The sequence below is a fragment of the Jaculus jaculus genome, chromosome X (genome assembly GCF_020740685.1).
Source record: "Jaculus jaculus isolate mJacJac1 chromosome X, mJacJac1.mat.Y.cur, whole genome shotgun sequence".
Taxonomy (NCBI): Eukaryota; Metazoa; Chordata; class Mammalia; order Rodentia; family Dipodidae; genus Jaculus; species Jaculus jaculus.
This window is the reverse complement of record NC_059125.1, coordinates 32678824-32703144: the sequence shown is the minus strand read 5'-3', so window position 1 is coordinate 32703144 and position 24321 is coordinate 32678824. Positions and strand designations below refer to the sequence as shown.

The 24321-nt window shown below is 37.7% G+C and overlaps 1 protein-coding gene across 5 annotated transcripts in view; it reads left to right on the top strand.

Moving 5' to 3' along the window:
• The window catches only part of Cnksr2 (connector enhancer of kinase suppressor of Ras 2), a 304624-nt gene that overhangs the window by 58919 nt on the left and 221384 nt on the right, over window positions 1-24321 (top strand). For all 5 annotated transcript variants that reach the window (XM_004670647.3, XM_004670646.3, XM_045140782.1 and 2 more), the window contains exon 4: window positions 20607-20694. In XM_004670647.3, coding sequence (XP_004670704.1) covers window positions 20607-20694 — 88 coding nt within the window. The remainder of the gene's footprint in view (window positions 1-20606; window positions 20695-24321) is intronic.

Sequence of the window (24321 nt, the reverse complement as noted above, 5' to 3'; positions counted from 1 at the left end):
ATTGAGTCCCATAAAATTTGGTAGGTTGTGTTTCCATTATCATTCAATTCTAGGAATTTTACAATTTCTTCCATGACCTGGTGAAGTTCTTGATGTGGCTTTTGTTGTTTATTTCTAGTTTTAAAGGATTGTCATCTGATATGATGTAGGAAGTTACTTCAATTTTCCCAACATTATGAAGGCAAGCTTTATGGCCCTGATATATGGCCTGGAGAAGGTTCCATGGGCTGCTGAGATGAATGTGTATTCTGTGCAGTTGGGGTGGAAAGTTGTGTAGATATCCTTTGTGTCTACTTGATCTGTAATGTTGTTAAGATCTATTATTTCCCTGTTGATTATCTGCTTATTAATGATGGTGGAGTATTTATGTACCCAAATATAATGGTGTTGATGTTATTTCTGTTTTATTGTCAAGTAGATTTTTGTTTTATAAACTGTGGTGCACCTGTGTTTGGCACATATATATTTATGATTGTGATATGCTCATGTTGGATCATTCCCTTGATGAATAAGAAGTGGCCTTCTTTGTCCTTTTTGATTACTTTTGGTTTGAAGTCTATTTTATCATATATTAATATAGGAACACCTGCTTGTTTTTTATTTCCACTTGCTTGGAACATCATTGTCCAACCTTTCACCCTGAGGAGGTGTCTGTCTTTAGTGGTGAGGTGGGTTTCTTGAAGACAGCAGATAGGAGGGGCCAGTTTTTTTTTTTTTTTTAGTTTTTCTTTTTTTTTTAAATTTAATTTATTAGTTTTCTTTTCAGTAAATACAGGCAGTTTGGTACCATTGTTTAGGCTCATCTGTGATCTACCCCCTCACATTGGACCCTCCTTGTTGATGAAAATGGGTCGGGCATTGTGGAGTTAGCCCCCAGTTATTGGTATGATAAATGTCTCTGCAAATCATGACCCAACATGTGACTCTGACATTCTTTCCGCCCCCTCTTCTGCAAGATTTCCCTGAGCCATGTTGGATTCATTTTTGGTCTGCTTCAGTGCTGAGGTGTTGGGGGCCTCTGAGGCTCTGGCTCTCTGATTTGGTAGGAGTTGATTTTTCTCTGCGTTGATCTCCTTCCCCTTTGTGCTGGTATCCGGTTCGCAGGAAAACATCACCCTTGCTTATTTCGCCAGTTGTCCTTAGTTTCAATTGGGCCCCTTTTGAGGTATGTTGGGGCAGCTCTCTTCTTTGGATCTGCATCTATCTGGAAAAGAGAAGCAGATTCTCCAAAGGAGAGTAAGTTAGCATCCGGAAAATTTAGATAGCACTTACTGTTTTGATAGACAGTATGATAGGTTTAGGCCCTCTTATACCCCGTGATTGATGGTAGCTTGATATTGTAGAGTGGGCTTCTGTTTGGGTATGGTTCTGACTTGTTTTCCAGCTCCAGCTATGGGTCTAGTACCACTGAGTGGATCAGTTAGCCAAATCAAGAGCAATTGGTTCCTCACCATGGCTGTGTACCACTATTGCACTTGTGTGGGCATCACATCTGGTTATTTGTTGCTAATTAGGTTAAACAATGTGTTGCTTGGACAGATAATGGTCATTTCCCCCAGTCGCCTATGTAGTGCCTTCTGGCACTAGACACACTGACTGTCAGGGGACTGACTCTCTCCTGGTTTCCAGCCATGTCATTCTATTTTACGCGTCAGCTGCATATGGAGTCTTCAGCAAAAGGGTCTTACCACTGGCCTTTGGTGGGTCATCAAGTACTCTGACAGAAGTCTGTCATTGTTTTGGGAAACCTTGTAGGTTTCTCTGATCAAAAGCTCATTGTGGATGGTAGGCCCAAGCTGGAAGTGGGGGTTACAGGTCAGTGTCCACTAAGAAAATGAGGAAAAAATAACTAATATGCAAGAGTTAGAGAGGAGAGAGATAGAGGGGAAAGGGGGAAAGGGGGGGGGGAAGATGTAGGAGATTTAGGTCAGTCTTGATCCTACCCTCTCCAGTGTCTTGTGGTTCAGGTGTTTCCTGTAAGGGTCTAGTGAAGGTTCAGCCATTTGGTCTGTCTTTTAGGAAGTAGAATTTTGTGGTACCATTGCCGTTTGGGTCTGGATTACTGTTTTCCACCCTTTGATTCCCTCCCTGCCCTCCCATCCATCTTATTGTCTAGTCCATGAGGTGCTTGCTGGGTATGTAAGGCATCTTGGGCAGATTCAGGTTAGGTGTTGCAGATGAGTGAGACTATGTGTCGATTTTTTTTCTGTGATTGGGTAAGTTTGCTGAGAATGATCTGTTCCAGGTTCAACCATTTTTTCTCAAATTTCTTTATGTCGTTTTTTTCTTACTGCTGTATAGAATTCCATTGTGTAGATATACCACATCTTTGTTATCCATTCTTCTTCTAATAATGGACATCTGGGTTGATTCCAGCTTTTAGCTATCATGAATTGAGCTGCTACAAACATGGTTGAGCAAATCTCTCTGGCTTTTGGTTTGAAGGTTTTAGGGTAGATGCCCAGTAATGGTATAACTGGGTCTGTTGGTATTTCTATAGTCAGCTTTTTCAGGAGTCTCCATATTGCTTTCCAAAGTGGTTGTACCATCCTGCATTCCCACCAACAGTGTATGAGTTTCCCTGTTTCTCCACATCCTCGCCAATATTTATTTTCATTTGACCTTTTGATGTTGGCTATCCTTATTGGGGTAAGGTGGAATCTCATAGTTGTTTTAATTTGCATTTCTCTGATGATTAGGGATGATGAACATTTTCTTAGGTGTGTGTTTGTCATTTGTATATCTTCCTCTATGAATTGCCTGTTCAACTCTGTGCCCCATTTTGTGAGTGGGGTATTTGTTTTCTTATTGTTTAGACTTTTGAGTTCTTTGTAAATTCTAGAGTTAAGGCCTCTATCAGTTGGATAACCTGTAAATATTTTCTCCCATTCTGTGGGTATTCTATTGGCTTTGCTTATTATATGCTTGTCTGTAAAGAAACTCTTCAGCTTCATATGATCCCAATGGTTGAGTGACTGTTTAAGAACTTGAGCCACTGGGGTTTTATTCAGGAAGTCTTTTTCCATTCCTATCTCATGGAAAGTACTTCCTAAATTTTCTTCCAGTAGTTTTCGAGTTTCTGGTCTTATGTTGAGGTCTTTGATCCATTTGGATTTCAATGTTGTGCATGGTGAAATGTGTGGATCAAGTTTTAGTTTCCTGCATGTGGTTATCCAGTTTGACCAGCACCATTTGTTGAAGATGCTATCTTTTTTCCAGTCTATATTGTTTGGGCCTTTGTCGAATATCAAGTAGCTATAGTTGCTTGACCCAAAATCCAGGTCCTCAAGTCTATTCCATTGGTCTATACTCCTGTTTTTATGCCAGTACCATGCTGTTTTTATTACTATGGCTTTGTAATATAGCTTTATATCAGGTGTGGTGATGCCACCAGAGGTATTTCTTTTGCTGAGGCTATGTTTGGATATGCGAGGCCTTCTGCCTTTCCATATGAAATTTGAGATCATTTTTTCTATCTCTGTGAAGAACACTGTAGGGATTTTAATTGGAATTGCATTAAATCTATATATTGCCTTTGGTAGGATTGTCATCTTCACAATGTTAATTCTGCCTATCCAGGAGCATGGGAGGTCTTTCCATCTTTTCAAGTCCTCCTCAATTTCTTTTTTGAGAGTTTTTATATTTTCGTTGTATAGATCTTTTACTTCCTTGGTTAACGTTATTCCAAGGTATTTTTTTTTGTTGTTGTTGTTGTTGTTGTTGCTATTGAAAATGGGACTATGTCCTTTATTTCTTTTTCTGTGTCTTTGTCATTTGCATACAGAAATGCTACCGATTTTTGTGCATTGATTTTGTATCCTGCTAATTTGCTATAGGAGTTAATCACCTTCAGGAGTTTTGGGATGGAGTCTCTCGGGTCTCTTACATATACAATCATGTCATCAGCAGAATAGAGCTAACTTAACTTCTTCCTTTCCAAATTGTATCCCTTTTATTTCCTTCTCCTGCCTTATTGCTTGGGCTAGGACTTGCAGAACTATATTGAAAAGCAGAGGTGAGAGAGGACATCCCTATCTTGTTCCTGATCTCAATGGGAATTCCTCCATTCTCTCTCCATTAAGTATTATTTGGGCCTTTGGAGCTTTGTATATTGCCTTTATTATGTTAAGATGTGGACCGGCCATGCCGATTCTCTCCAGTGTTTTGATCATGAAGTTATGTTGTATCTTGGGGCCAGTTTTTTGATCCATCCTGACAACTTGGGTCTTTTGATGGGTGCGTTAAGACCATCAATGTTTACGGTTATTATTGTGACTCTTGAATTAATCCCTGCCATAGTGAGGTATTTTATGGGGTTTGGTGCTTTCCTGTGGTATGTAATGTTTTGAGCCTGGTATTTTTGTTATTGTGATCTTCTCCTTGTTGACTCTTTAGATTTGTTGTTTGACTGTTCTGTGTGGAGTATTCACTCAAGTATTCTCCGTAGATTTGGCTTTGTGTTCATATAATCATAGAGTTGACATTTTTCATGCTAAGTTTTTCTTTCACCATCTCTTAGGAAGGTTACTTTTGCTGGGTAAAGTAGCTTGGGTTGGAAGCCACAGTTTTCCAGACTTTGAAGTGTTGCATTCCAGGCCCTTCTGGCTTTCAGGGTTTCCATTGAAAAATTGGATGTGATTCTGATGGGATTGCTTTTGTGAGTTTTGAATTGCTTGTCTCTTGCTGCTTTTAACACTCTCTCTTTGTTTTTGTTGTTAAGAGTTTTAACTGTGATGTGTCCTGGAGAGTTTCTTCTTTGGTCCTATCTGTTTGGTGTTCTGTGGGCTTCTTGTATCTGGATGGGCCTCTCTTTTACAAGATTTGGAAATTTTTCTGCAATAATTTTGTTGAGTATGATTTCTGTGCATCTGGTCTGGATTTCTTCTTCTTCTGGTATACCCATGATCTGGATGTTCGGTTGTTTTAGGGTGTCCCACAGTTCTGTTCATTTAATTTTTTGAACTTAGCAAAGTTTTTGGCCTCCTGATCAATTTATTCTGTCTTTTCTTCCAGGTCAGAGGTTCTGTCTTAAACATGAGTAATTCTGTTGGTGAGGGGTTCTAGAGAGGTTTGTGTATTTTCTATTTGATTTTTGTTTTCTGTTGTGTTATTTTGCATCATGTCCATCTCTTTTTTGAGGTACAATTTCTATTCCTGTAGTTCATTTTTGCATTTGATCAAGTCTTCATTAAACTTAATCAGCCAGTTTTAAGGTTTTCTATTTCTTTCTTCCCTTCAATTTATCCATATCTTTTTGGAGGGTTCTAACATTTTCTTCAATTAAGTTAAGCCTACTGTTAATAGCTGAACGCTGTAGGAGACAATTCTTTACAATTTCACTGATATGATTGTTGGTTCTTTGATAGTTTACTTCAAGTACAGTGATTTTTTTTTTTAATCAGGCTCTCATTGGTTGTTGTGTTTTCATTTTGGGAATGAATTTCTGTTGATTTCTCTATGATTTCTTTGGAGGCTTCATTGGTAGGACTAAGCATCCTTGGTGGCGATCTCTCAGTTTTCTGACTTTCATTGGATTTTTTTTGTGTTGTTGTATACCCATCTTTGGAAGACTATTTTATTAAGGAGGAAGCAAGATGTTGTCCTTTGGCCTGTTTACTCTCTGACTCAGATGAACAGGGATGATGATACTTTGTGGCCAGTCAAGGTACCAGAGAAAAAGGCCTGATTCCACACTTCACACGGGACAATGCCTCCCCAAGCAAGACACAATCAGACCTACCAGGACCAGTAATTCTGGATAGTAGGAGCAAGGTAACAGGGATCTGGCCTACTTTATGCTGTGCCCTCCAGGACACAGACGAATTCAGGTAACCCAGACTGCAGAGGTTGGAGGAGCCCAGATACAGGGGTCTGGCCTACTCACTGCAGGATGCTGCACCTGCCCACACACTGTCTGCAAGGAACTCAGACCCAAGAGCTGGGAGGTGCCTGGAAATGGGCCTGGCCTACTCACTCCGGTTGCTGCATCTACCCACATACTGTTCACACAAGGAACCCAGACACGAAAGCTCTATGAGTATATTTTAAGTCTACTTCAGTGATGAGCTCTTAGGAGCCTCTGGATCTCTGCTTTGGTGTGTGTTGTGCATCCTCAGGGTCTGTCTTCCTCACCCTGGTACTGATTGTCAGAATTACCATGGAAGCAGTACTCTTGCTCATCTTGCCAATTCCTCAGTGGTTTCACCTGAGCCTTGACTGAGATGTGAGGGGTGATTTATATCCTTGGGTTTAACTATTTTCTGAAAAAGAAAAACAGATATTCCAATGGAGAGTGAAGTAAGCATAGATTAAATTGGATAAGTGTTATTAATTTAGGGAGATTTTTATGGACGTAGCCTCACTTTTAGCCAAAGAGTATTAGGAGCTTGACAATGGACAGAATAATCTTTGTCTCCATAGGATGCTGATCTGGTTCCCAGTTCCAGATATGAGTTCCTTTCCACTGAACAGATCTCCTAGCCAATCAGAAAGTCATTTGTTACCCACCAATGCTGTGTTCCACCATTGCACTGCTGTGTACTTCTTGTCAGGCTGGTAGCTTCAGAGTAGCTTAGACCCATACTTTCTCACACCATTGTTGGCCATTTTCCCCCAGAAGTTCATATAGTGCTTTCTAGCACTAGACATGCTGTCTGGGGATTGGCTCTCTCTGTATTTCAACCAAGTCTGTCTGTGTTCTGTGTCAGCACCATATAATGTCTTCAGCTCTATGTTATATGAATACAAATCCAAGCATATAGAGACTATTTCAGGTAATACTCCATACAGAAAAGTCAAACAACCAATGTCAAAAGCCTACAAAAGATAACAATAACCAAAACTAAAGCAGGCTCAAAAAAGTATAAAAGAAGGCCTGTTTTTTATTGATTTTTCCAGGTAGGGTCTCACTAGAGCTCAGACTGACCTGGAATTCACTGTGTAGTCTCAGGGTGTCCTCCAACTCATGGTGATTCTCCTACCTCTGCCTACTGAATGCTTGGATTAAAGGTATGTGCCACCATGCCTGGCTCAAAGATTGTCATTGCAAACTCATCAAGTGAATGATCCAACATGAGGACATCATAATAATAAGACTATATTAATCAAACACAGGAGCACCACAGTTTATATAAAAAACACTCCTTGACAACAAAACAGAAATAAACACCTTCATCATCATAGTTGGGGACTTCAGTGCTCCACTATCATCAACAGACAGATCATACAGGCAGAAATTCAATAGGAAAATAATGGCACTCAAAAACACCAAAGATCAACTATACCTAATGGACATCTACAGAACATTCCACCCCAATTCTACTGAATCCATATTCTTCTCGGCAGCCCATAAAACTTTCTCCAAAATAGATCATATGCTGGGCCATAAAGCCTGCTCTCATATATTCAGGAAAATTGACATAACTTCCTGCATCACATAAGATAATAATGCTTCAAAGATAGAAATTAACAAGAGACACATCAGAAACTCTACTAGTGCCTGGAGACTGAACAACACACTTTTAAACTTATCAAAACTTATGGTACACAATGATGGCAGTCCTAAGGGCAAAATTCACAGTGCTAAATGCCGTCATAACAAGGACAGAGAGACCGCAAACTAACACCTAACCATCCACCTAAAAGCATTGGAAAAAGACAAGCAAATTCTCCAACAGAAAGTGAAGTAAGCCCTATATAAATAGGATAACCATTGTTATTTTAGAGCTCTCACCTACTCTTTGTGCATGCCCTCCAGTTCCAGGAATCTGGGAGATGGGGACCCATGGTCCAGTAAATCAGGAAGCTTTCATAGCAAGCAAGCAGGGTCCAGGCTACCCCAAGCCAGCACATGTATACTGGGGCTATTGAACTGGGAGTTTGGCAAATAACAGGTAGCTCTGGCCTACTCACTCTGTGCACACACTTCCGGGGACCCAAGGGCAGGTCAATAAGGAAGCCAGAGAAATAGGCAAAAAGCCTTTTTAATATTTAAAGTATGAGTTAGCTACTTGCTTTTCAAAATAAAAATAAAATCCAAGGCTTACAACTGCTTTTTTCTCCAAATTTAATATTTTCTTGAGTGAAACAGAAAACTTTCCCAGATGAAAAAGCCTCAGGGGTAAATCACAATTGGTAGTTTTACTGTTTATTTTCAGTGCATGGTTTGTCTATTTTTAACCCTACTGTTTTTGGCACATCTTTCTTACACATTTTTTTTTTGTTTGGCTTTGCCAAATAGATCATTAGTATGAGGTTTGCAGATCTCTCTCTCTCTCTCTCCCCTCTTTCTGTGTGTGTGTGTGTGTGTGTGTGTGTGTGCAGTAGCAGCAGTGGTAAAATTCATTATTTGTATTAATTAATATTGTTTTCTTTTTGAATTTTATTTATTTATTTGCAATCAGAGAGAGAGAGAGAGAGAGAGAGAGAGAGAAGAGAGAAAGTGAGAAAGAACGGGCACACCAATGATTCTAGCCACTGCAAACGAACTCCAGATGCATGTGCCCCTTGTGCGTCTGGCTTATATGAGTCTTGGTGAGTCAAACCTGGGTCCTTTGGCCTCACAAGCAAACACCTTAACTGTTAAGCCATTTCTGCACCCCTATTATTGTTTTCTTTGAGACAGTCTTACTCTGTCTCGGGCTTAATTTGAACTCACTATATAGCTGAAGCTGGTCTTGAATTGATATCAGTCTTCCAGCTTCACCTTCCTCTGTACTGGGATTAATAGTGTAAGTCAACATCTCCAGCTATAAAATTGTTACTAAATATAAATAAGTTCATTTCACTATTTACAGCTAAAGTTTACTTTCCCTCATTTTTAACATTACTTACCGCCTAATAGTAATTTTAAAGATTTTAGGTCTCTTTAAAAATATTTATGTAAACATGCACATACATACCAAAGCACATGTGTTGAAGTTAGAGGATAACTTCAAGGTGTCTATGCTCTACCTTCTTCGAGATAAGGTTTCTTGCTGTTGCAAATGAACTGTCAGCTTGAAAAGAAACATTGGACTTGTTAGCCCCAAAGCTTGGGATTCTCTTGGCTCTGTATCCCATCATCATAGATACATTGGGATTATAGATGCATAAATTGTAATCACAGATGCTTGTACTACTTTGCTTTCAGCTTTACATGGATGATGAGAACTTTACTTGGGCCATCTAATTTTGCAAGCAAGTGTCTTTAAGCACTGAGATATACATGTATATATACCACATACCACATACATTATGTACACACACAACATATATCCTCTACCAAAATAGTATCAGGTCCATTAAACCTATGTATTATATAGTGTGACTAAGTCTTATTACTTTTAGGTATGTAAAACTGCTTCATACAAATAAAATCAATTTAAACTCCACATACATGGGCTAAAGAACAAAAAAACATATGATCATATAAGTTAATTGGGAAAATAATTGAATATCTGTTAGAAAAATTACCAGAAGTAGCATATAACTAATCTTCTATTGTAATGTCTAAGAATGGATTTCCTAAGGCAAAGCTGTCTACCTTTATGCCTTTTAATTGGTAATGAAGCCATATATAATATACAGGATGAAATAAACATTCACTACTTGCAATATATATATGTGGAAATAATCCAAAAAATCTACAAAAAGTTATCTGTAAGGATTAGAGAGCTAAGCAACATAGTTGGAGCTGAAGTCCATATACAAAAATTATTTGCCCATTTACTAGTAAGGAATATTTGTAAACTAAATTGATAAAACATAATTTATAGTTTCTCTAACATAATGAATATGTATAGATTTAGCAAAGTTTCCACAAGATCTATGTACATATATTGTTAAACATCTATCTATGAAACCAAGAAAGTTCTAAATAAGTATAGACACAATACCATATTCATAAATTAGAGGACTTAGTAAAGTAGGTTTTCCTGAAATTTTCCTCAAGGTTTAATGAAATACTTCAAAATTATAACAGGATTTTTCATAGGCACAGACAATATGATTCTAAATCAGATTGTTTTTACAAAATAATGAAAAACAGGATCTACAGTAGCTAATTTTTAAAGAATACTGATTTTTATACTTATATATTATTTTAAAAGAAATAACCCTTTTAAAGCCTTTTTTAAATTTTCATTTATTTATTTCAAAAAGAGACAGAGGTAGATAGAGAGATAAAGAATAGGTATGCTAGGGCCTCTAGCCACTTTAAGCAAACTCCAGATACATGCACCTCTTTGTGCATCTGGCATTATCTGTGTAGTTGGGAATGGAACCTGGTTAACATCTAATCCATACTGATTCAGGGTTGTGTTTTTTCTTGTTGTTGTTGTTATTTGTTTGTTTGATTTAGGTAGGGTCTCACTCTAGTCAAGGCTGTTCTGGAACTCACTCTGTAATCCTAGGCTAGCCTCCTACATCTGTCTCCTGAGTACTGGGATTAAAGGTGTATACCACCAAGCCCAGTTTAAGAAATCACCTTCTTGGTGTGTGAAACCATAAACCTGTGGAAATGGTGCCACAATACAAAATCCAGAATTATACCTTTGATAGCCTGGCTGATTGTTTATAAAATAACAGTTTAGAGGAGAATAATAATCTTCAAAAAATTAACCAGAGTACTTGGACAGACACAGGGCAAAAAATAAATTTCAGCCCAAACCTCACATCTTATGCTCTAAAATTTAAGAATACAGCTATAAATGTTGAGAAAAGATACATAACTCTGGAACACATGAAGATTTCTTAAATGCCAAAACCCAAAGAAGAACTCATGAATCAATCTCACCTTATCAAAAATGAAACTTTTTAATGCCTGGGTAAATATTGTCAAGGGGATAGAAATAAAGTGTGCAGACAAAAAAAAAATTTACAGTTTACCTTCAACAGGGAAATTTCATAAAGAACTCTCTAAGCTACATAATCCAAATTAAAAAGTGGGATGAGGGGACTTCTGGTTAAGATGGCAGCATAGGTACCACGCCAAAGCAGCCTAGGGGGGAAAAAGACCAAAAAAATTCAGCAAAATATACACTTTTAATAAAAAGTGAGGTGTATAGGAAATTGAAACAGCAGCAGAGAAGTAGGAGAGATCCAGAGCATCCAGAGCCCACACAGGCCAGCAGAAGAGCCTCCTGCCAGGGCAGGTCTGCATGCCAGATTGCAGCAGCAGCGCTGAGCGTGAGCCACAGGAAAAGCCAGGCGAAGGGATTTTCCACTCACACCGGAGCTCTCTGCAAACTCAAGAAACATGAAGGGAGAACAGCAGTGAACAATGGAGGAGCAGATCATAAGGTTGAAGAACGCTTAGAACAGTGGGTGAACTAAAGCAGCTTCGGCTCCCTCCCCTTCCCCACTGCCAGTGCCCAGCCCTCAGAACAGAGCAACTACCCTGGACCCGGCCACACCTACTTGAACTGACAGAGTACCAAAGAGGGACCTAATCAAGACTGCAGCTGAGACCAAAATCATTCTAAAAGGTAACAGGGATTACACCAGGTCTACCTGCCTAATAAACCTGGTATATAGGCCTGAACCAGAAGTGCTAATTGCATCTTCCATATTAGGATAAATTATAAGTTAAATCGGATGGATGGTCAAATTTGCCATTCTTAAATAAGGTATATTTTGGGCTTGTTATTTGTTGCTTCTTGAATTATAGTGGTTTTGTTTAGTCTTCTGTTATACATTAGGGAAGGGTCTCACCTGCTCACAAGCTGACTTGGAACCCTCTACAGACCAGAAATCTTAACCACCTTGTTGTCAGGATTAAGGGAGTGGGTGAGGCACCACACAGCCTAAGGGACAGACAGAGGACCTGGTTGTCATAATACCTACTCTTGGAAAAACACAATGTGCTATTGTGCACTGAATGTGTACATTGTATAGTTAAATTTTAGAATCTGCCTGCATTTTGTTCCACTGAGCCTACTTGAATACTCTCATAGCAGGCATACCAAACACCTAGAGTCACTTTTGTATATACTCTGAGAGTCTTCAGAGCCACACCTAGTGCCTTAAGCTCCTACCTTAAAGCAATATAACATCAGATTGACTGATACATCTCATAATACCCAGCTAACTGGAAAATCCAATCATTAAATAATCCAAGATGCAAAATTATATACATTATAACACAAAAAACACCAAAAATCAAGACAATATATAGCCACCAAAAAGTATCAATGCATCAGAAATGACCACCAGTGAGAATGGGTTAGAGGAAATGCCTAAGAAAGATTTCAAAAGAATGATTATAAATATGTTCAAAGAACTCAAAGAAGAAATCAAAGGAAGCAAAGAAGACACAGGATGTCAATTTAATGAAATAAAGAGGTCAATACTAGACATAAATAAGGAAATACAAATAATAAAGAAAAACCAGTTCGAATTACTAGCAATAAAGAACACAATTAGTGAAATAAAAAACTCTGTAGAAAATCTCACCAGAAGAATGGATGAAGGAGAGGACAGAATTTCTAAGCTAGAAGACTGGCAGATCTAATATAGTCCAACAAAGAGAAAGACAAAATTATAGAAAAGTATGAGTGGGAATTTCAAGATATTTGGGACACTATGTAAAGGTCAAATATAAGAATTCAGGGCATAGTGGAAGGAGAAGAATTTCACTCCAAAGGCATATTTGGCAACTTCAACAAAATCAGAGAAGAAAACTTCCCCCAAATTGTGAAAGAGGTGCCAATGCAGATATAGGAATCCTTTAGAACCCCAGCCAGACAAAACCTGGAAAGAACCTTTCCTCACCATAGTATAAACAAACTACCAAACATACAAACTAAAGAAAAAATATTGAAAGCAGTCAGAGAGAAAAATCAAGTTACCTACAAAGGCAAGCCCATCAGAATTACAGAAGATTACTCAACACAAATTTAAAAGCCAGAAGGGCTTGGAGTGATGTATTCAAAATTCTGAAAGATAACAACTGTCAACCAAGGTTACTTTATCCTGCAAAGCTATCCATTCAAATAGACGAGAAATAAGGACATTCCACGACAAAAGCAGGCTAAACGGCTATTTGAAGACAAAATCGGCTCTACAGATAATACTTGAAAGAATCCTCCATGCTGAAGAAAAAGAAAAGCACACATATAAGGAACTGAGGCCAAAAAAAACAATATTCAAATGCTAGTTAACACAAGAAAGCAAAGGTAAAACTGGAAGAACTACAAAAAAATGGCAAAAATGAATACACACCTTTCAATAAAATCTCTTAATATCAACAGCCTCTATTTCTCAACAAAAAGACATAGGTTTGCAGACTGGGTTAAAAAGCAGGATTGTACAATTTATTGCCTCCAAGAAACTCACCTTTCTACAAAGGATGGGCACTATCTTAGGGTGAAAGGTTTGAAAACAGTGTTTCAATCAAATGGACCTAGAAAACAAGCAGGGATTGCTATCCTAATATCTGATAAGGTAGACTTCAGTCCAACATTAGTTAAGAAAGTTAAGGAAGGCCACTTTATATTGATTAAAGGCACCCTCAAACAGAAGGACATTATAATTATAAACATATATGCAGCTAACATGGGGGCCCCCAAATACATGAAACAAACACTATTATAACTAAGGTCATAGATAACACCAAACAGAAGTGGGTGACTTCAACACCCCACTCTCAACATTTGACAGGTCATCCCGGGAAAAAATAAAGAGGCATCTGGACTAAATGAGGTCATAGAAGGAATGAACCTAACACATATCTACAGGACATTTCATCCAAATGATACAGAATATACATTCTTTTCAGCAGCACATGGAACATTCTCTGAAATAGACCATATATTAGGACACAAAGCAAATTTTAACAAGTACAGGAAAATTGAAATAATTCCTTGCATTCTATCTGACCACAAGGGAATCAAACTACAAATCAATAGCAAGAAAGGCTATAGACCATACGCAAAATCATGGAAATTAAACAACACATTACTAAATGATGAATGGGTCAATGAAGAAATCAAGAGGGAAATCAAACACTTTATAGAGTCAAATGATAATGAGAACACAACATATCAAAATCTCTAGGAAACAATGACGACAGTCCTAAGAGGTAAATTTATAGCTTTAAGTGCCTATATTAGGAAACTAGAAAGGTCGCAAGTAAACGACCTAATGCTTCCACATAAAGCCCTGGAAAAAGAATAACAAGGCAAAACCAAAATCAGCAGATGGGAAGAAATAATAAAGATTAGGGCAGAAATTAATGAAATAGAAACTAAAAAATCCAAAGAATCAATGAGACAAAGAGTTGGTTCTTTGAAAGGATAGAAAAGATTGATAAACCCTTAGCAAATCTGACCAAAAGTAAGAGAGAAAAGACACAAATTAATAAAATTAGAGATGCAAAAGGTAACATCACAACAGATGCCAGAGAAATTCAAAAAATCATAGGCACATATTATAAAAGCATATATTCCACAAAGTATGAAAATCTGAAAGAAATGAATGATTTCCTTGATTTATATGTCCTACCTGAATTAAATCAACATGAGCATAATCACTTAAATAGATCTATAACAAGCATGGAGATTTGAACAGTTATAAAAATCTCCCAACTAAAAAAAGCTCAGGCCCAGAAGGATTCACTGCTGAATTTTACCAGACCCTCAAGGAAGAGCTAACACCATTGCTTCTTAAGCTTTTCCATAAAATAGGAAAAGAAGGAATTCTACCAAACACTTTCTATGAAGCCAGCATCGACCTGATACCAAAACCAGGCAAAGATAGAACAAAAAAGAAAATTACAGATCAATCTCCCTTATGAACATAGATGCAAAAATTCTCAACAAAATATTGACAAACAGAATAAAATAATATATCAGAAAGATCATTCACCCTGACAAAGTAGGCTTTATCCCAGAGATGCAGGGATGGTTCAACATACGCAAATCTATAAATGTAATACATTACATAAACGGGTTGAAGGACAAAAATCACATGATCATCTCATTAGACGCAGAGAAAGCATTTGACAAAATCCAACATCCCTTCATGATAAAAGTCCTACAGAGACTGGGAATAGAAGGAACATATCTCAATATAATAAAGGCTATTTATGACAAGCCTACAGCCAACATATTACTAAATGGGGAAAAACTGGAAGCTTTTCAACTAAAATCAGGAACAAGACAAGGGTGTCCACTGTCCCCACTTTTATTTAATATAGTTTTGGAAGTCTTAGCCATAGCAATAAGGCAAGAGACACACATAAAAGGGATACAAATTGGAAAGGAAGAGATCAACTTATCATTATTTGCAGATGACATGAATCTATATGTAAAGGACCTTAAAGACTCTACCAGAAAACTGTTAGAGCTGATAAAAGCCTATAGACACATAGCAGGATACAAAATAAATACGCAGAAATCAGTAGGCTTCATATATGCTAACAACAAAAACACAGAGGATGAAATCAGAGAATCACTCCCATTCACAGTTGCATCAAAGAAAGTAAAGTACCTTGGAATAAACCTAACCAAGGAAGTAAAGAATCTCTACAATGAGAACGTTAAAACTCTCAAGTGAGACATTGCAGAAGACACTAGGAAGTGGAAAAACATCCCCTGTTCCTGGATTGGAAGAATCAATATTGTGAAAATGGCAATCTTACCAAAAGCAATCTACACATTTAATGCAATCCCTATCAAAATTCCAAAGGCATTCCTCATGGAAATAGAAAAAACAATCCAAAAATTCATTTGGAATCAGAAAAAAACTCGAATATCTAAAATAATACTGAGCAACAAAAATAAGGCTAATGGTATCACCATACCTGATTTTAACCTATACTACAGAGCCATAGTAACAGAAACAGCATGGTACTAGCGCAAAAGCAGACATGTAGATGAATGGAATAGAATAGAGGACCCTGATGTAAGACAGGTAGCTATAGCCACCTGATATTCAATAAAAATGCCAAAAATACTCATTGGAGAAAAGACAGCCTCTTCAGCATATGGTGTTGGGAAAACTGGATATGTATCTGTAGAAGGATGAAAATAGATCCTTCTCTCTCTCTCCATGCAAAAGTGTTAAGTCCAAATGGATTAAAAACCTTAACATCAGGTGGGAAACTCTAAAACTGCTAGACTAAAAAGTAGGGGAAACCATTCAACATATTTGTCTTGGCAAAAGACTTTCTGAATACAACCCCAGTTGCTCAGGCAATAAAACCACAGATTAACCACTGGGACCTCATGAAATTAGAAAGATTTTGTACTGCAAAGGACACTGTGAATAAAGCAAACAGAAACCTACAGTATGGGAAAAAATCTTCACCAGCTATATATCTGATAGAGGATTAATATCTAGGATATACAATGAACTCAAAAAGTTAAATAATAAGAACTCAAACAAGCCAATTAAAAAATGGACTATGGGGCTAAATAGAGAGTTCTCAAAGGAAGAGATACAGATGGCATATAAACATCTAAAAAATGTTCTACATCCCTAGTCATCAGGGAAATGTAGATTAAAACTACACTGAGATTCCATCTCACTCCTGTCAGATTGGCTACCATCATGAAAACAAATGATCATAAATGCTGGTGGGGATGTGGAAAAAGGGGAACCCTTCTATACTGTTGGTGGGAATACAATCTGGTCCAGCCATTGTGGAAATCAGTGTGGAGGTTCCTAAAACAGCTAAAGATTGATCTACCATATGACCCAGCTATAACATCCTTAGGCATATATCCTAAGGACTCATCTCATTTCCTTAGAAGTATGTGCTCAACCATGTTTATTGCTGCTCAATTTATAATAGTTGGGAAATAGAACCAGCCTAGATGTCCCTCAACTGATGAGTGGATAATGAAGATATGGCACATTTATATAAAGGACTTCTACTCAGCAGTAAAGAAAAACGAAGATATGAAATTTGCAGAAAAAAGGGTGGATCTGGAAAGGATTCTACTAAGTGGGTAACCCAGGCCCAGAAAGCCAAGCACCACATGTTCTCCCTCTTATGTGGATCCTAGCTACAGATAATTGAGCTTCTGTGTGAGAAAGAAAAAACTCAGTAGCAGAGGCCATTAAGCTAAAAAAGAGGTATAAAGGGACGAGAAAGGAAGGGAGGAGGGTACTTAATAGGTTGAAATTGTATATATGGAAGTAGAAAAATAGATTAATGGGTGTAAAAACGCCCAAAGGGAGGTCAGGGGAGGAGGTTGAGTAGATGAGAGGTGGAGGGAGGGCTAATCAAAATCTAAAAGTATATAAATAAATCATATGGAATTTTCTGATTTTGGACAATGGAACTCTCAGGAGTCATGAATCATTGCCAGAAAATTTTCAGTGCCAGGAATGGGATACCTTCCAGTGAGTTGTTGGCCATGGAGGTCCCTGATGCCCCCAAAACATTATAGGCCATCGCTGAGGCCCTTGGTTTCCCACCAGGAATCGATGGTAAGACCCTATTGCTGAAGACTCTACATACTTGGACAGCAAGGCCACTGAGAAATCCTGTTGGAACTGAGCTGATAACCTCCTCCATGTAGACCAGCTGACAGAAAGCTGGAAGAAGCCATTCTGCATGCCGTTCAATGGGAGAAAGAGATACCACCAGTGGACACTGCAAGCCTTATAATTGGCCTACCAAGCCAAATGAGCCAACAGGTGCAATATTGGCATGTCAGTCATGGTGGAAACCAACTGCCCTCCAATTGGACTGGACACCCACTCCTAGGGAGGGAATACATCCTTGATACTGAAAACTTAAAACAGGGGTAGTCATGATCTCTAGGGTTGTAACATCTGCTGATGTCTGGATAAGTATATATACTATGCTTATCAAACTGCCCAGTAAGCACTTCTCTTAATATTCATACCTTTATATTAATGCTACTGTCACTTTGGGTAGAGAATCTTCTCTTTTCAGATGGTAGTGACCTTGGGATGACTCAGAAGGTATCATGGTGTTGGAAAGAAGTGAATAGAGTACCGAGTAACATCTTGACCATGCCTTCCAAAGCTCAGGGTCTAATGTGGAAGAGGTGGAGGAAAGAATGTAAGAGTCAAAGGAAGGGTAGGACTCCTTACAACGTGCTCCCTCCAGACATAAAATGGCCTTGATATCCATGACCTCATAGTGCCTGACACTACCTAGACAAGACCATGATAAGAGGAGGGAGAGATCACAACATCAAAATAAAAGAGACTTATTGAAATGGGGAGGGTATATGACTGAGAATGGAATTTCAAAGGGGCAAGTTGGGGATGGGAGGGTATTACCATGGGATATTTTTTATAATCATGTAAAATGTTTTTAAAAATTGAGAAAAAATAAAAATAAGATTTAAAAAAATAAAATAAAATATATGACAACAACAACAAAAATAAAGTGGGATGAGCTTGAATAGACATTTCAACAAAGAGAATATATGGTTTATAGATGTACACATGAGAAATGTTTGACATTATGATACATTTATTATAAAACATTGAATCCATTATGTTTAGATTTTATAATGCAAATATATATATGTATATGTATATAACTATAGTAAAGCTTACAACTATGATGATATGTTACTGCATAGCTATTAAAATTGACAAAATGAAAAATATATAATTGAAAGCATGTTTTAAAAATGTATCTCTTGGGCTGGGGAGATGGCTTAGTGGTTAAGCGCTTGCCTGTGAAGCCTAAGGACCCCGGTTCGAGGCTCGGTTTCCCAGGTCCCACGTTAGCCAGATGCACAAGGGGGCGCAAGTGTCTGGAGTTCGTTTGCAGAGGCTGGAAGCCCTGGCGTGCCCATTCTCTCTCTCTCCCTCTATCTGTCTTTCTCTCTGTGTCTGTTGCTCTCAAAAAAAAAATAAATAAAAATAAAAAAAAATGTATCTCTTTAGATTGGTGGATGCTTGAATTGTAAGGTTTTCCTGAAAGGAGCCTATTGTATGACAGAATTACTCTATTTTGAAAGTAGTGCACAACTCGTGTCATATTTATCAAAAGGATCTGGGACAACTCATGAAAGAAGGTGTGGGAAATGCCCCACCTGAAATCTCAGGTGCCCTCTGTGCTAGCTGTATACAATAACACAGGAGGTCTTGTGACCTCAGAAGGAAATACAGTATATAGAGGGTAAAAGACCAAGGAACAAATTGTTCCATAGAGGTGGTTTCTTTGGGATCTTCATATTCTGTAAGTAAGCCCTCATCCTGAGGCTGAAAGAAGAGCATCCATGCGGGTAATCCCAACAACATTGGCCGAACTGAAGTGCTGCTTTGGCTCCCATACTATGGGACAGGGACAAGGAGTTCCTTAAAGTAGCCATGGGGAAGTTGTCATTCAGGGTAGGATAAGATTTCTTGGTGGTGCAGCTTTTCTGGGGTCCCCATGCTCTATAAGTATGCCCTCACCCTGGGGCTGAGGTAGGAGCATCCAAGGAGTAATTTTGATTCAGGAAGCCCCATCAAAGAGGCTATTTTGGGGACTCCACAATTCTATAAATAACCCATCTCTGTGTTCTGTAGGTAACCATAATGAATTCATTGGTTCACCAGACTGTATTGGTATAATCAAATATTGGTCTGCCATCCAAGTCCTTTTTGTGGTAAATAATTGTGTTTGTGTCTCCAAGGGGGGAAAACATATCCCTCCATAGAGCCCATTTCAGTTTGTGATGAGGAAGAAACTCTGCCAGAATATTTGTAGTGAATTGTTTAAGGAGATCTCAGTAGAAAAGGAACTAAAACATCAGTGTTCCATTTTGATAAATTTTTAATTTTTTAACCTTCTTTTAAGTTTCTATTTTCATTAAACTGGGCTGCTCCAATCATCTATGCTGTGGCCCTGCAGAAACCCGATTAGCATTTTCAAACAACAGCAGATAACAAGTATTAACCAGTATAAATTAATTTGTTGGCAAAATACTTAAACCTAAAAAAGAATGTCATTTTCTGTCTGTGCCAATCTTGAAGTTGTAAACATTACACCAGAATATATTTGTCATTCCTACACAAAATTGTTCAACATAAAACTGAGTAAATTCATAGGTTAGTATAAATGTGTTAGGGTTGAGTTTATATTCAAACTTTTGGGTTTGAACATAGCACCACTACTAACTTTATGTGTATTTAAATCACAAAGCATTTGTCAACATTCATTTTCTTTGGTAAAATTAAAACAAGAATAGTACCTATCTTGCTGGGTGTGGTGGTGCACACCTTTAATCCCAGCACTTGGGAGGCAGATGTGGGGGCATCACTATGAGTTTAAAGCCACCCTGAGGTACATAGTTAATTCCAGGTCAGCCTGGACCAGAGTGAGTTCTACCTCAAAACAACAACAACAACAAAAGAATAGTGCTTATCTCATAAGAATTGTGAAGATTAAGGTATTGTGTATGTAAGCTGAGTTTCTTTTAAAAAATCAGAACATAGTAAATATTAGCTTGTTTTACTAGCTCTTGTGAATTTTTCAAGCAACATTTTATTTAATGTTAGATTATTCTAAATAAAATATGGTTTTTGCCTAAAGCATGCCCTTTTCCTTTATATAAAGTTCAGGGCATTTCATTTTAGATTATTGAAAATCTTTTGGTACTTTTGAAAAACTGTTCCTACTAATCACAGTTTTCCTTTTCCTTTTGTAGGTCACCATTTGCTGCTGTCACAGACTATTCAGTTACAAGAAATAATGTCATACAGCTCTGCTTGGAATTAACAACAATCGTCCAACAGGTATTAGAAGAAACCTTCATTTTGTTAAATTACTAGAAATTTTATATTTCAACAATGAGAAAACAGTTCTTTAAAAACTAATTAGGTCATTATTGTAAAACTATGAATGTAGCCCGATAAGTAAATACTTTATTTACCAAAATATGTAAAAATATAATAAGCTGGGCATGGTGGTGCACGCCTTTAATCCTAGCACTTGGGAGTCAGAGGTAGGAGGATCACCAAGAGTTTGAGGCCACCGTAAGACTACATAGTGAATTCAAGGCCAGCCTGAGCTAGAGTGAGACCTTACCTCGAAAAACCAAGTGTGTGTGTGTGTGTGTGTGTGTGTGTGTTTGTGTGTGTGTGTGTGTGTGTTTGTGTGTGTGTGTGTGTGTGTATGTTACTCTCCCTTTCAGTGGAGATATATAAGTTAGATCACTCTCACAAAATGAAATTATTCAATTCAGATAACAATTTCATAGTTTTGTTCTAAGATATATTTCACTTAATGTTTCACTGGTACAAATACATAGAAAAATATGCATAATAACTTTGAATGATGATCTAATTACCTGAAATTTTTTTATTATTTTAAATATTGTCTAAGCTGGAGAGTCCCAAAATCTAATGCCTTAAGGAATCCAGCAGTTAATAAAAAATGTTGAAATCAAACCTGGCAAAAAAAAATAAATAATGAGAAATGATAAATCAAGTTAAATTTGCTAGTAGATTGCCTGCAGGCCTGAGGTCTGCAGCCACCAGTCTCTATAAGTAAAATATCATCCCGTTAATTCTGCTTCTTTCTCAGGGTACCATTATATAATGGCACAAAAATAAGGCGAGCAGAGGATAATGATCATGCAAGAAATTATTGGATAAATCAGGAAAATTGATGATTCAATTAATCCTTGTGCTCCTTGTACTTGTTATCTTGTAGTAGCTGTCAGGTTCTTTTTTTTATTTTAATTTTTATTTATTTATTTGAGAGTGACAGACACAGAGAGAAAGAGAGATAGAGGGAGAGAGAGAGAATGGGCGCGCCAGGGCTTCCAGCCTCTGCAAACGAACTCCAGATGCGTGCGCCCCCTTGTGCATCTGGCTAATGTGGGACCTGGGGAACCAAGCCTCGAACTGGGGTCCTTAGGCTTCACAGGCAAGCGCTTAACCACTAAGCCATCTCTCCAGCCCAAGGTTCTTATATTGTCTGTATTTTCTCAAAGAAGACTCTTTATTGATATAGACTTAACTCCTTAAGTATATATATTTTTGTATTATATAGGTGTAATCTCCATCATGTACCAAAAACAACTTGGTCTCAGATGTTTTTCATTACATTCTTGAGAGTAACATTTTTATTTTACATTGTAGGTTACATCACTCGTAAGAATTATGTCAGGGCAATGAGAAACATTAGTGAAAGAAACATTCGAGATAATGGTCAATATTTTATTACTTTTGAAATACCCTAATAGTCAATTTTATGTGTTCATATTTCATAGCAAGAAATTTTACATCTTACTTTCAATGACCTGAACTGCAAAATAGAAAAAAAAAAGTATGGTAATTGAGGGTAACAGATTAACAAATGTTTTCTGTAAAGGACCAGATATTAAATATTTCTTTTTATTTTTTTAATTCGTTTGGTGGGAGTTCAGTGTTTTCTGTGTCTATCTCCTTCATCCTTGTGCAGATACCAGGTTCACCAAGAAAGCAGTACTCTTGCTCATTTCCCCAATTACTCTTGTTTTCAGCTGGGGCCCTGTTGAGGTGCAGTGGGTTGATTTGTTCTTCAGGATCTGTGTCCATCTGAAAAAGAGAAGCAAATTCTCCAATGAAGAGTAAAGTCAGCACTGCATTATTATTTTAGAGAGAATTCAATAGGAGTAGTTACTGTTGTAGCTTATAATTGGTGGGAGCTTGATAATGGAGAGCAGGCTCTTTTTTTTTTTTAATAAGGTTCTGACTAGTTCTCAGCTCTAGCTATGGGTTCTATTCCACTGAGTGGATCCATTAGCCAAATAAAGAGGAGTTGGTTACCCACCCTGACTGTGTGCCATTATTGCACTTGTGTGAGCATCACATCGGGTTGTTTGCTGCTGAATAGCTTAGACCACAAGTTATTTGGACAGATGTCAGTCATTTGTCCCTTCTGTCACTATACAAGTTAACTGTCTGGGGACTGATTCTCTTCCAGATTCCAGCCAGGTCACTTCATGTTCCATACCAACAGCATATGGTATCTTCAGCAATAGGGTCTTACCACTAACCTTTGATGGGTCATCAAGTGCTCTGACAGAAATCTCTCTTCTTTGGGGAAACCTTGTAGGTCTCTCTGTTCAACAGCTCATCATGGATGATAGCCACATGCTGGTACTAGGAGTTATAGGTCAGTGCCCAAGAAGAGAAGTAAGAAAAAGATAGGTAGTATAAAAGAGATAGAGAGAAGAGAGAGAGAAACAGGAGAAGATTAAGGTTAGTCTTCATCACCTTCTCCAGGGCTCTGTGGACCCAAATAGCAATGTTTCCCTAAAATTCTACATCCTAAAAGACAGAATAAATGGTAGAACCTTCATCAGTTCCTCAGAGGGAACACCTGAATCACAGATATTAAATATTTAGGACTTTATAGGCTAGATATTATCTGTCACAATTATGTCTCGGTTTTTGTAAAATTTTTATTTATTTTACTTATTTAAGAAAGAGGGAGAAAGAGGCAGATACAGAGAGAATGGGCATGCCAAGGACTTCAACTGCTTTAAATGAACTCCAGATGCATGTGTCACTTTGTTCATATAGCTTACATGAGTCCTAGGGAATTGAACCTAGGTCCTTTGGCTTTGCAGGCAAAAACCTCAACTGTTAAGCCATCTCTCCAACCCTTACTCACCTCTCTAATTATGACACCAAGCAGTAGAAATAGGTAATGTGGATGAATTAGGATGTAATTCAATAAAATTGATTTATAAAAAAATAGCAGGTTAAATTATGACAATAGTTTATTGGTCTATGTTCTAGGACAATGGTAGTCTTATGTGACCCTCAGCATTTTCATCACATAAAAAGTTAGAATTTCAGATTCTTAGGACCCATTTCAAAAGAACTATGGGAAAAGCCCAGGAGTCTGCATGTTTGCTAGTTGTCCTGGTGGCTCTGGTTGTCTGATTAATCTAGAACATGGGGTAATAATATAACAAATGTATAATATTCCTTATATATTCTCATTTATAAAACGCACTTATTCAAAATCTATTTTCTAGAGCTTTACTTATTTCTATTTATCTGAGGTAAGGTCTTATCCTAGCTCAGGCTAAATTAAAACTCACTCTGTACTCCGAGGCTGGCCTTGAACTCATGGCAATCCTCCTACCTCTGCTTCCCAATTGCTGGGATTAAAGGTGTTTGCCACCATGCCTTGCATACTTAGATCTATATTTGTTTATTTAGTTACTTAGATAGTTCTTTGAGACAAAGTGTTTTGTAGCCCAGCCTGGCCTGTATCCTACACTTGCTTTATGTGGGTACCAGCAGGCTTTGCAAGCAAGCATCTTTAACTGCTGTACCATCTCCCTAGCCTGAGGAATTTATTATTATTAAACTCATATATGTGCAATAGTTTCCCATTTCAAACAGGTGTCTAATTGTGAA